This window comes from Peromyscus californicus, unplaced genomic scaffold, assembly GCF_007827085.1.
Source record: "Peromyscus californicus insignis strain IS unplaced genomic scaffold, ASM782708v3 Scaffold_3__1_contigs__length_106647218, whole genome shotgun sequence".
Classification (NCBI taxonomy): domain Eukaryota; kingdom Metazoa; phylum Chordata; class Mammalia; order Rodentia; family Cricetidae; genus Peromyscus; species Peromyscus californicus.
In genome coordinates, this window is record NW_026294551.1 from 4,613,357 (window position 1) to 4,626,065 (window position 12,709).

The 12,709-nt window shown below is 43.2% G+C and overlaps 1 protein-coding gene across 1 annotated transcript in view; it reads right to left on the reverse strand.

Annotated features, from left to right (window-relative positions):
• Positions 1-11,324, reverse strand: part of Tnrc6c (trinucleotide repeat containing adaptor 6C) — an 82,459-nt gene extending 71,135 nt beyond the window's left edge. The window contains 2 exon segments of the mRNA XM_052758055.1: positions 10,095-10,116; positions 11,225-11,324. Coding sequence (XP_052614015.1) covers positions 10,095-10,116; positions 11,225-11,287 — 85 coding nt within the window. The 5' untranslated portion in view covers positions 11,288-11,324.
• Between the last annotated feature and the right edge of the window lie 1,385 nt (positions 11,325-12,709).

A 12,709-nucleotide genomic window follows, 5' to 3' on the forward strand; every position in this document is an offset into this window, starting at 1 on the left:
CAGAATGTTTCCAGCTGTCTGAAGGGCTAACACCTTGGGCTGGTCATCTGGGACCCAAAGAAGAGATGCCTGGATGAGCAAAGCAGTGAGATAGCCAGTCAACAGTCTAAACAGGGTGAGCTGCTCTGCTGGGCCTCTTTACGTGATGTGCTGATAAAGCTTCTCGGGTTTAAGCCAATATTTTTTTTGGCTCTCTGAAAGTATTAGTCACATATGGCTACATGCTTTTTTCAGATCTAAATTTCCGATTGTATTCCTGCCCCTGTCTTAGACATCCTATTTCTGCCATCCTCTTCTTCAGATAAATGAATCTAGGGCCACCTTACAAAAGAACAGTTATAAAAAAAAACTTTCAGCAAGATAGAAATTTTAGTTCCTCTGCATTAATAAGCAGTTCACGTTTCTTAAGTGAGGGCGACACCTGCTGGCAACAATCTCTGAAAGCAACTGTCTAAGAAGTAATTTTCTGTTTTCTGTTAAGGAGTTCAGCAGCACAGTCCCAACTGGCCAAGCAGCCCCTGAACCCTACAGTGTCAAATCCTCCCACAGAGCAGACTGCAGTGACTTGGGAACCCTTTCCAAACCGTCAGCAGTCTCAGAGCCCAAGGAACACAAACGTGTCTTAGTCCTGGGCCACTCAGTGTTGGTTCTAGCCATGCTGAGCAAAGCCTCTTCCAGTCACAGTCACAACTCATGCTCACTGCTCATGCTCTGGCCTTCATGTGGCTTCGGCCTTTCCTCTGCTCTGCTGTCGTACTTCCGTGTTTTGAACCTGACTTTCAGCCTGGCTTCCAGCTTCCCGGCACTGCTGTGACCTCAGAGACAGGATGGTATCTGCTGTCTACTCATTCCTAAGTGCCATGGCCACAGAGAGTTCAATGTAGTGTACAGTTAAACTATTGTCACTGTTTAAAACACAAATCCTATCAACCCAGATCTTCTTTGCCTTGTGGTGTTCTGAGGAAGAAGGTGCTCATTCGTGTAACAGACATATTAGTTTACTTATCCAATCGTTGGCCTGGGGCTGTAGGGAGTATGGTAGCTAGGGGACCATGTGTGTAATCCAGTAGATATGAGAAACAACGTTTAGAGGTATGTTCTGTCCCAATGCATTACCAGTTTCTCTGAAATGGTATTGAGAGTAATTAAGTGCTACTCTCAATATAGTGTACTAGATAACATTAAAGCTAAAAGTAAAGTTTTTATTGCTTTTTTTTTTTCCTTTTTTCAAGGCAGGGTTTCTCTATGTATAGTTTTGGTGCCTCTCCTGGATCTCGCTCTGTAGCCCAGGCTGGCCTCGAACTCAGAGAGAACCGCCTGGCTCTGCCTCCCAAGTGCTGGGATTAAAGGCGTGCGTCACCACTGCCAGGTGTAAAGTTGTTTTAATAGTGACTACTAACAATAAGAATAATTTCATTCAAAAGAAAATAAGGTTGGAAACTGTGTTATGTTAGAGCCAAGTAAGCAAAGCAGCATTAATGCCTACTGGCCTTTCTGAACTCCTACCCATGTCCATTCCCACCAAGGCAGCACACTGGGCAGATAACCAAGGACACGGAGGGCTTGTTACGCACCTTTAGCACTCTCTTGCCTCTCCTTTTCACAGTCATCCTCAAGTGTGCGAGCTCTGGGACAAACAGGGCTTCCTTCATCTCAGAAAGAGGCTTGTAAATTTGGGTCTCAGGAGTTCTTCTAGGACACAGATATACTGAATACACCGTCCTTAGGGCTGTGTGCATTATCTTTTTTTTAAAGTTTTTCGAGACAGGGTTTCTCTATGTAGCTTTGCGCCTTTCCTGGAACTCACTCTGTAGACCAGGCTGGCCTCGAACTCACAGAGATCTGCCTGCCTCTGCCTCCCAAGTGCTGGGATTAAAGGCGTGTGCCACCACCGCCCAGCCTGTGTGCATTATCTTTAATAAACAGGTAAATTGTGAAAAAAAAAAAAAAAAAAAAAAGCTAAAATCTTGGGACTATTTCCCAGAAAATGTAAAACTGTGCAATCTACCAGAAGAGGGAGCTCGTGTCAAATCTTGAAACAGTGAGAGAAGCTGGTGAGGGAGAAGGCAAGGCTTTGACAAGTTCATGCTCTTGCAAACCTGAAGCCTTGCTCACACTCTCTCCTCTGCTGGCTCCTGCGGCACTGCGCCAACCTTCTATTTAGTTCTGGAAAATCTCCTACCACTAGCCTTAAACAAAGCCTGTGCCCTCGGTGTGTGTGGGTCCTAATCTCTCCCTTTTAGATCTCAGTTCAGCACTACCCAGATTCCCTCCAGAACTTCTCACCTACTTCACTTTTCCTCACCCTCAGTTCTTATCAACCATGTGACTGTCTTGCCCAGCAGCCACTGCAGTTAGCAAAGACACATGGAATAGATGGTTGAGATCTCTGTCCATCCTCCATAAGACACTTGGGCCTATAAGGAGAGTGTTGTTTTTGTTTGTTTGTTTTTCCTCCTGAGCCTTGGCTGTCCTCAAATTCACTATGTAGACCAGGCTGGCCTTGAACTACAGAGATCTATTTGCCTCTGCCTCCCAAGCTGGGATTAAATGTGTGTGTGTCACCACACCTTTCTATTTTTAAAAGCAGATAATCTTCCAGTCCTTAAAGAGACAGAAAAATACTTACTGAAAAGATGACTAACTATATAAATCTTTTCAGATAGAAAGTGCAAAATAAGTAAATCACAGTATCCAGAAATTTTCTTACATTCACTTGCTTATGTATCCATCTCTCTATTAAAATATTTGTAGGAATAAGATACTTACCCAGAGCATCCAATAGGTCTTTACTGTTAGTCAGCTAATGAGCTAACTAGTATAAAGTCCAGTAGCAGAATATGACTAATGAAAACTTGCACTGTGCAGGAATGTCATCATCTTTCAAAGTTATCAAGTCACTGCAGGTCCAAAGAGGACAATGACAGAGACATCAGGCAAACAGGATAGAGTGCTGAGCCTTTATGTGAAGCTCAAGAGGCCAGCGGAGAATCACAAGAAAGTAATAGAAAGGTAGGCAGCTGATGGGAACAGACATTCCTCAAAGAAGATACACAGGTGGCAAATAAGGACGTGAAAATAATGTTCTAAACTATGCTGGATAGTTTTATGTCAACTTGACACAAGCTAAAGTAATCCGAGAGGAAGGAACCTCAATTTTTAAAATGCCTCCATAAGATCAGGCTGTAGGCAAGACTGTAGGGCATTTTCTTAATTAGTGATTGATGGGGGAAAGCCCAGCCCACTGTGGGTGATGCCATCCCAGGGCTGGTAGTTCTGGGTTCTATAAGAAAGCAGGCCAGGCCGGGCAGTGGTGGCGCACGCCTTTAATCCCAGCACTCGGGAGGCAGAGCCAGGCGGATCTCTGTGAGTTCAAGGCCAGCCTGGGCTACCAAGTGAGTTCCAGGAGAGGCGCAAAGCTACACAGAGAAACCCTGTCTTGAAAAACCAAAAAAAAAAAAAAAAAAAAAGAAAGCAGGCTGAGCAAGCCATGGGGAGCACGCCAGTAAGCAGCACCCCTCCTTGGTCTCTGCATCGGCTCCTGCCTCCAGGTTCCTGCCCTGTTTGAGTCCTGTCCTGACTTCTTTTGATGATGAACTGTGATGTAGAAGTAAAAACCAAAGAAACCCTCTCCTCCCCAACTTGTTTTGGTCATAGTGTTTGATCAGAGCAATAGAAACCCTGACTAAGATAAATACCACTAGTTATTAGGAATCCTAACAAGGCCCAAACCATGTGCTGGTGGAACACAGAACTGAAACAGTACAATCACTTTGGAAAACAGTTAGCAGCCTCTTGAAAAAAAAAATTAATATAACTATTCTCTTCCATGTATTTATTCAAGAAAATCCAGCGATACACTATTTTAAGACTGGGACATAAATGCTCATAAAAGCTGAAGAACAGGAAAAAACTCAAATGCCCAGGAGCAGGTGAATGGCTATGCAAACTGTTGGTATGCCTGCAAAATGAAACACGAACCGGCAAGAAAAAGGAATGAACCACTGACACACTACACAACATGAATGAATCCCCAAGGATTCTGCTGAGGAAGAGTACAATGGTATATGATTCCACTTATTACATATCATGTTAGAAAGTTAACTCTATGGCAGAATCAAGTCAGTGTTTGCTCAGGGACAGATGGTCAAGGAGGAGACAGGAGAAATGGGGGTGGAAGGAACAGAGATACTCTTAGGAATTGCTTGGTGTCATTTTGATGGTAGTGGCGGTTTCACAGGGGCATACGTTCCAACATGCAGCAAACTGTTTTCTTTAAATATTTGCAATTTACTGCATTCCAATTATAACTCAATAAAGCTATTAACACACACACACACACACACACACACACACACACACACACACACACACACACACACGAAAAGAGGCCAAATGGGGCTATCATTCTCAAATTCTTTCTCAGAAAGCAGATTGCCAGCTCCTTTTTAGAATTAAGAACTGCAATTTCTCATCTTGGAAACTGTCTTTATGGTTAAAGTCTCAGTGGCCAGACAGACCCAGCAGAGAGGTGTCCTACCTTCAGGCTGACAGAAGCTGAGCAGACGCAGTGTAGGGACCTGGACTGTCGCCTGCTGAATCTGTAGCCAAGGGGCTTTGCTGACTTTCTTTAAAATTTAGATTAATAATTTACATGTCCATGTACCTGTCCAGAATTTGGGTTTTAGCAATATGTTTTTAATTTTTTAAAACAGTCTCCATATTTAAAAACACCTTAAGTCTTAACACACTTTCCTTTGTTCCTACAGGGAAAATTAACACATTTATTATCTCTTCCTCCTCGGGTTGAAGAGTAGAATTTTAAAAATTCCCTTAAACATAGAACAACAGAGCTAAAGAAAGACAAATCTAACATTTAAAATTTTAAAAGATGATCCCTAAATACCCTTCACACAATAGACCTCTTAGGAACTTCTTTCAGTCTTGACAGACTGTGCTTTCAGTTGTTATGTGGAAGCAGAAACAACATACAGGAGACAACCAGAGACCAAGGGTCTTGTTCTGCCACTAACGAGCTCTCATAAACCATTGAACTCCTTGAGATGGCATTTTGGCATTTTCTCACTCAGCACTATGGGAGCTGGAAAAAATCCTGAAGGAGCCTTCAACTCCAAGACTTTAGTCATCCTACAGACAGGAGGATGAAGTGTCATACAATGTAAAACGCACAGTGCTGAGCCCACTGAACAGACTTTAAGCTTCTACCTTTAGAAGACACTCACACCCTCAAAACATCTGGCTTAGGAGGAAAATGAGATTTTTAGCCATTGTATTTTCATTTCTAATGTAGGAAAACAGAGATCTGATGTTTTATAAAAACTAGATGCTGGTTACTGCATTCAGAGGACTGGACAGAGAGCCCTGGCTGCCTCAGTTACACAAAGGTGCCACCACTCAGTGAATGTGGAATCAAGTTCTCGTTTCTTCTCATCTCTATACCATAAAGTTAGAATGACATGCAGGTTGCCAGAACTCTTCATTCATGTTGTTAAAAAGCTTGTGTGTTTCAGGTGAGCTACATGTAACCCGTGACTCTGAAACCTAACCCCATGCACGGATATTGAAAGACTATGGTTTCAGATGGTCACACTGATGATAAAGCGCAGAAAATGAGCTTTCTCCGAGAACGAGCAATTACAAAGTGAACACATGTCAGTCTCACACTCCTACCACTAAGATCTTAACTCAGTGGTCTTTTCATCATAACCAAACATCAAGGCACTTGCTTTCACAAATGATGTGACTAACTCTCAAATCAATGAAAAGGTCCCAGAAAACAAGAGGCTCACAAAGTTCCCCTATAAAGCTATTAGTATCTGTAACTAAATTAAGGCAGGACCCCAAAGAAAGAGAGAGCCTGCTGCTGTTTGGACACCAGCTAGCGAACAAGAGAGCAGGCTTGGGTGTTTGCTGCCCTTCTTTAGTCACTAATGAAAAGATAATGTGCAGAAGAATTTATCAGGATGATTCTGTTTATGAACAGGCTGGCAGGAAGGTTTCTTTCTTTCTTTTTCTTTTTTTCCTTTTCGAGACAGGGTTTCTATGTGTAGCTTTGGAGCCTGTCCTGGATCTCACTCTGTAGACCAGACTGGCCTCGAACTCACAGGGTTCCTGTGTGCTGGGATTAAAGGTGTGTGCCACCACTGCCTGGCTGGCAGGAAGGTTTTTAAATGGCTTAGTATTTGGGCATAAGAGAGCACGAACTATGGAAAGCACTGGATTCTGTGTATTTACGTGAATACAGAATGAGATGTAAAGGATGGCTAATAGACATTAACTGGGAAATAGCTCAGGATGGAGAAGTTTCTCTTAGGAGTTTTTTTGTTCATTTTGAGTGTGTGTGTGTGTGTGTGTGTGTGTGTGTGTGTGTGTGTGTACTTGTGTGTGCATGTGAGTGTAGAGAGGCCAGAAAGTAACATCAGTTGTCTTCTTCTATTACTTTTTATCTATTTTTTGAAACAGGGTCTCTCAATGAACTTGGAGCTCACCAATTGGAAAAACTAGGCCAGAGAGTCCCAGGACTCCCCAGAGATGGAATTACAGGCATATGCCACCTCACCCAGTTTGTCACGTGGTGCTGGCATCTGAACTTAAGGTTCTTATGTTTATTTAACAAGCACTTTACCAACTGAGCTATCGTGATCTCCCCTCCCCCTTTAGGCAAGGTCTCCGTTCTATAGCCAAGGCTAGCCTTGAACTCATAAGCCTTCAGTGTTTGTCTCCCAAATGTGTTTTGTTTTGTTTTGTTTTGTTTTTAATTAAAAACAATGTTTTCTGTAAGAGGAAGGCATTTTACGTAGAGCTTACTTAAGGACAGAGGTCAAGCAGGCCCAGAGGGAGGGAAATACTGGTAGAAGACAAGAGTGGAGCCGCCATTTGCAAGTAGAGCTCCAGAGGGGAGCAGTAGTGTCTCCTGTCGACAAAGAAAACATGGTTCCTCCTGGTACGACCTAAGGGCAGGATGCCAGAGAAAGATGTTCCGAAACGCCATCTACTTGGCCTGATCTTTAAAACAAGAAAGAGACCCCCACAAATAAATCACAGGCTAGAACTTGAAAAAAAAATAGCCAGGTGCTGGAGAGATGGCTTGGTGGTTAGAGAAAATCAGGGTTTGATTCCAGTCACCCACACGGCAGCTCACAACTGTCTAGAACCCTTGTTCCAGGGAACTGGACATTTTCTTTTCCAGCCCCTGCAGACATACATGCAGGCACAGGCACAATGCCCAAACACATAAAAGAAAAATAAATCTTAAAATAAAACAGAGATCCAGAGATAATTTCTATTTTAGTTATGGTTTTGCAAAGCAGACTTCCTAGAAAGCCCACTTTCAAATTTATAAGGCAGAGAGAAGTGTGTTCTCCATTAGACTGACAAGACAGGGAGGGACTCCTAAGGCCACCCCGCCTGGAGTGTTGCTGTCCTTCTCTGACCCCCTTCCTGATATGGGCTGCTCTGAAGCCCACTGGCTGCAGAGACAGGAGAAGGTAGGTAAGGGTCTGCTAGGTGACGTTTCACAGACTCTCCTGGCTTTGTAATGAACTTTGTAGCTTAGATTACTACTAGCCCTGGTTGACAACAGCAGCAACAAGGAGAATCTTTAATGCCAGGGCCTAGAACTGGCCTAGCACAAAGGCAGTAGCTGAGTGAGGGCTCTGGGAAGAAAGGAGGGACATACAGATGTAGCCCTGCACTGGGTTCTGCAGGCCACGACAGGGGAAACAAACAGAACACTGGCAAGTTCTAAGAGCAAATCTGTCTTATGTGTGCGCACAAATGTTACTATGTAACACGTCTCATCACCAAATCAGGCCATGCCCTGTCTAACATGAGTGTCTAGGCCAGAGTGTCACCTCACAGCAGCCGATTCTGATGGGACTGAGTAATCACGGACTCTGAGAAAAATATAAACGTGACGCTGCTTATAGTCATTAGAAAACATTCTAGGCTGGAGAGATGACTTGGTGATTAAGAGCACTGGCTGCTCTTTCAGAGGACCTGGGTTAGTTTCCAGCACCCACATGGCAGCTCACAACCACTCTCTAATTCCAAGGGACCTAGCACCCTCTTCTGGCTTCCCTGAGTGCCAGGTACACATGTAGTGCATACATGAACATGCAGGCAATATATTCATACATATAAAATAGAAATAATTAATTAAAAAGAAAATTATGTCGAAGTACTTTAGATTGTTCTGTTTATAAGGACACAAACAACTGTTTTTAGGACAAACCCAAAGGGCAGTTACAGTCACTGACAAACTGTTCCCACAGCCCCAGTCACTCAGAAGAGACAGTAGAGCCCACAGTCACTTGTCAGCACAGTGACACAAAGCAGGAATCCCACGCAAGGGTCAGCACAGTTAGTTCAGGCACCATGCAGCAGTGAGCAGTCACTGTTGGGAAGTAAACAATAAGTGACCATGGAAACAGATTGTGAAAATGGCTCATTTAAGTGGGGGGGAATGAATGATATAGAAAGATTCTGTTTTTGTAAATGACAGTAAGAACCATTGTTTTATTTGAAATCATAAATTCAAATACAGCCACGGCCAGTCTTTTTGGACCCTTCTAAAAATATTCTAACAGAGCAGAGATGTCCTTGTACCCTGCTGTTTCTAACATTCATTTAACGGTGAACTCATCTCTGGACGTGACTCCAGTGACAAGGTGCAAGGACAGACACACAGGGTCAGAAGCTGAGCTCCCCTACTTATGCCTTTACTATAACAAAACCAAGAACTCATCTCAAGTCCTGTTCAATTATGAAGTTCAAGTGAGATCATACATATAATGTAGCTTTGAAAACTATAAGATGCCAGCTAGAAGTGAAGTATTAGTACAGACCGTAACTGAGAGAACTCTTGCAAAAGTCCTGACAATGGGAGCAAGTGTGCATGTCCAACTGCGTCTACATGTGCAACTGTGTTCAAGGAAGACAAAAAGATTTAAGGAACAGTGAAGGACAGCACAACCCTTTACTGAACATCAGTTACACTCTGGGTACTGGCCTTTCCTGTGTGAGCTCATTTGTCTTTGTAACAACTTTATGAGGCAAGAACAATTCACCACTTTTCTCATTTTAAAGATGCAATACCTGAAGCTTAAAGAAGTACACTGTCATGGATGGAACAGAGCTGGTCTGTTCATGGATGGTGGAGGGCCTTGGGGTACAGCTTCCCTCAGCTCATTCTAACCTCCAGCAAAGCCAGATGCCTGGGCCACACTGAGAGCTGCCTCTGTTTCTACCGTTAAGACAAACAGATGCCGGGCGGTGGTGGCGCACGCCTTTAATTCCAGCACTCGGGAGGCAGAGACAGGCGGATCTCTGTGAGTTCGAGGCCAGCCTGGTCTCCAAAGCGAGTTCCAGGAAAGGCACAAAGCTACACAGAAGAAACCCTGTCTCAAAAAAACAAAAAAACAAACAAACAAAAAAGACCAACAGGCAAGCAAGCTCTGGAAATCTTACACATCAGTAAGAAAGAAACAGATATGTCTGCAAGGGAATAGCTGTCAGTAAGGAATTTCAAGCTTTAAAAAAATTAGCCTTTTCTGGGTCTTATTCCAAATGAATCACCTTCCTGAATTCAATCCTTATTTGGTGGGAATAAACTAAAGGAAATTTAAAAGTGTTGTTTAAAACACAGATGACATTTTCTAGGCAGTTTTATATTAACCTAAGGATAATGAAATGTAGATATATAAAAACAGATTTAAGTGAAGAGCTTCACAATGTATAATAAATGTAGAGTCAAAGGCAGACTTAGGTCCTTTGTTTTAAAGTCACCTTCTGGGGCTTAGGGTTTAACAACACTAGCTCTTGCAGAGGACCTGGCTTCAATTCCCAACACCCACATGGTGGCTCACAATCATCTTAATTCCAGTTCTAAAGGATCCAAGGCCCTCTTCTGGGCTCTGTGGGCATTGCACACACTTGGTGCACAGACATACATGCAGGCAAAATATCCACAAACATAAAATAAACTTTACAAAAGTCACCTCATTGCAAAGTTTGGTACTGCTATAAAAAGTATGCTCCTCCCAAAATATGTTAAAAACAAACAAACAACTTACCTTTGGTTTTTGGATCAGCAGCCTGAAAAAAAAAATCAGAAATGCTTTAGAAACAATTGTGTAGAAAGTACAGATTGATGAAAAGTTTATAAGTAAATTTTTAATTGTTTTAGGTTTTTCTCTTTTAGTTTCTTTGAGACACGGAGCCTTGACTAACCTGGAACTCACTGTGTAGACCAGGCTTGCCTCAAACTCATAGAGATCTGCCTGCCTCTGCCTCCCGAGTGTTCAGACTAAGACTTTTAATTCTTCAAATTTTAAAAGCACACTTCAGATAGTTTACTACTGAGAAAAATAAGCATTTGTCTACATGCTGTGATTACATGACAGTGTTAAGTTACAGGCAAAAAAGTTTTTATGGAAGCCACCTGAGCTCCCCATCTGCCACAGTCTAGAAGGTATCCTTCAAACCACAAGGCACATTACTTAAGTGAAAGCAAAGACGGGTGGTATAAAATGACTATAAAATTTAAAGAACTCTAAAAAACAGATTTAAAATATATATATACACATTATACACATATATATACATTATACACATATATGCGCCTGTGTGTGTGTGAGACCTTGCAGGTGAATGCAAGTCCCCAAAGGTCCAGCAGAGGGCGCTGGATACACTGGCACTGGAGTTACAGGTAGCTGGGAACCTTCCAAAGGGGGTGCTGGGACTGAGCCTGGGACCTCTGGAAAAGCAGCAGATGGTCTTAACTGTTGAGTCATCTCTCTAGACTGTTTATAGAACTTCTTATTTTAACATTTATAAACAGGACTTATAAAGAATATTTACCAAAACTGCAAAAATTATTTCTAGCTTTTCTAATGTTGTTAGTTTCATGGCCCCTTCCTGATGTTTTAGATGGGGCTGCTCTGGGCTGGACACCATCCACTCTCAGAAGAAGACATGAACATTCTTGACACATCAACTACACAGCCCCTGAAACAAGACATTTTGAAGCTGGCACCCTACACTCACTTCACAAGCCAAGTGTCTATTATTTACTAATTATAGATTTAGCATATTGATTTAAAACAGTAATAGAATAAAATCAAGTGTGGTCATGAGACAGCTATGTCAATGCAGATGCGGCACACATGACTGCAAGGGCATGGAGGAAGGAATTCTAGCAAACCTTTTTCTGAGCACCTTCCTTCTTTTTCTTGTCTTCCTGCTTTTTCTTTTTCTTTTCTTCCATCAAACGTTCCTCTTCTTGTGTTTCCTGTTCTTTTACCCTATTGAATATTTAAAAGTTGGTATTAGTAGGATGACTGATTGACAAAATGGAAAGCAGTAACCGGGACTGGCAGCACAGGACTATAATCTTAGCTTTTGGGAAGCTGAGGCGAGAGAATCACGACTGGTCCACAGGTGAATTCGAGCCCGACCTGTGTGGGGGAGGGTACGAAATGTAGAAGAGCGCTTGCTTGCCTTGGATGTGAGAGGCCCTGGGGTCTAAGACTCAACTCTGGGGAAGAGGACAGGGATATTAGTACACAAAGTCTTGGGGTAGACACTGTCATATAGGATGGAGCCACTTTGAAAGGATGTCAGAAATGGAGGTTCACCCAGTACTACAGCAATTGCCCCGCTTTGTTTGTTTAAATGTCTTAGCCGTCTCATTTGTTCAGTTCACATTTGGAGAACCAGACTAGCACCGTTCACTGTATGAGGGATATGGAGTAAGGTACAACCCATCAGACTAGTGCTTTTCAAAGTGTTCGCTCAAGAGACTGCCATCACCAGGTGCTACCCATTAAAAATGTCCATTTGTGGTTTCTACCCGGCCCCACAAATCGGGCTCTTTAGAGGTGATTCCCATGTATGCTCTAATTTCACATTTGTCAGACAAAAGGATTATCTTTTTACACAGAGCCCTGCTCAGCTGGAGAGCTATTACAAGATACACAGCATGGAGGAACTCTGCTTTAAAAGGTCACAGCAGCCTCAAAGTTGGGCTGTAGAGCTGAATGGAGACTAGCTAACCCAAGTGGTATGCCAGTGATCACTAACTATTGCCTGACAGCTCCATGCTCTCCCAACAACACAGGCTTTGGCCCTTCTTCATTCATTCATCAGCGACGTGGGGAACTTTCTCATTAGAGGGTACTACAGGATGAAGGGCTTTCCTGATATCTGGTGCTGTGGCACTGTGGGTCGGCATAAGGGTATGAAGGCCCTGATGATGGCTACAGACCTAGGCTTAGCATAGGCAACCTTGCAGCTCTGGCTGTCTAGCATCCCATCAAATGGCACTCTCAACACGGATCTTATTCCAGGCCTCCTGCTACTAGCCACCTAGTCATTTCTCTCTCATGAGTCTTGCAATAAAGTGGTCCCTCTTAACAGATACATTGGCCTCCAGGACTGCCGCACTGATATCCAATCCATACACCATTAACATGCCCTGGGTTCCTTTCCAGTGGATGCCCAAGCAACTGGCTGAGGGCTGCTGGTTGTGACTGGCTGGGGTTTCATGTGCTCCAGCTAAAATATAGGGAGTCTGGAAGTGCTTCCCGCTGCTCAGCTCAGCCAATCTGTCCACTGCTCAGTGAATGTGCCAGCATCTGGGGACTCCCTTCTAAACCAGATCTTCTGTGGGTACTCTATCAGCTTACGG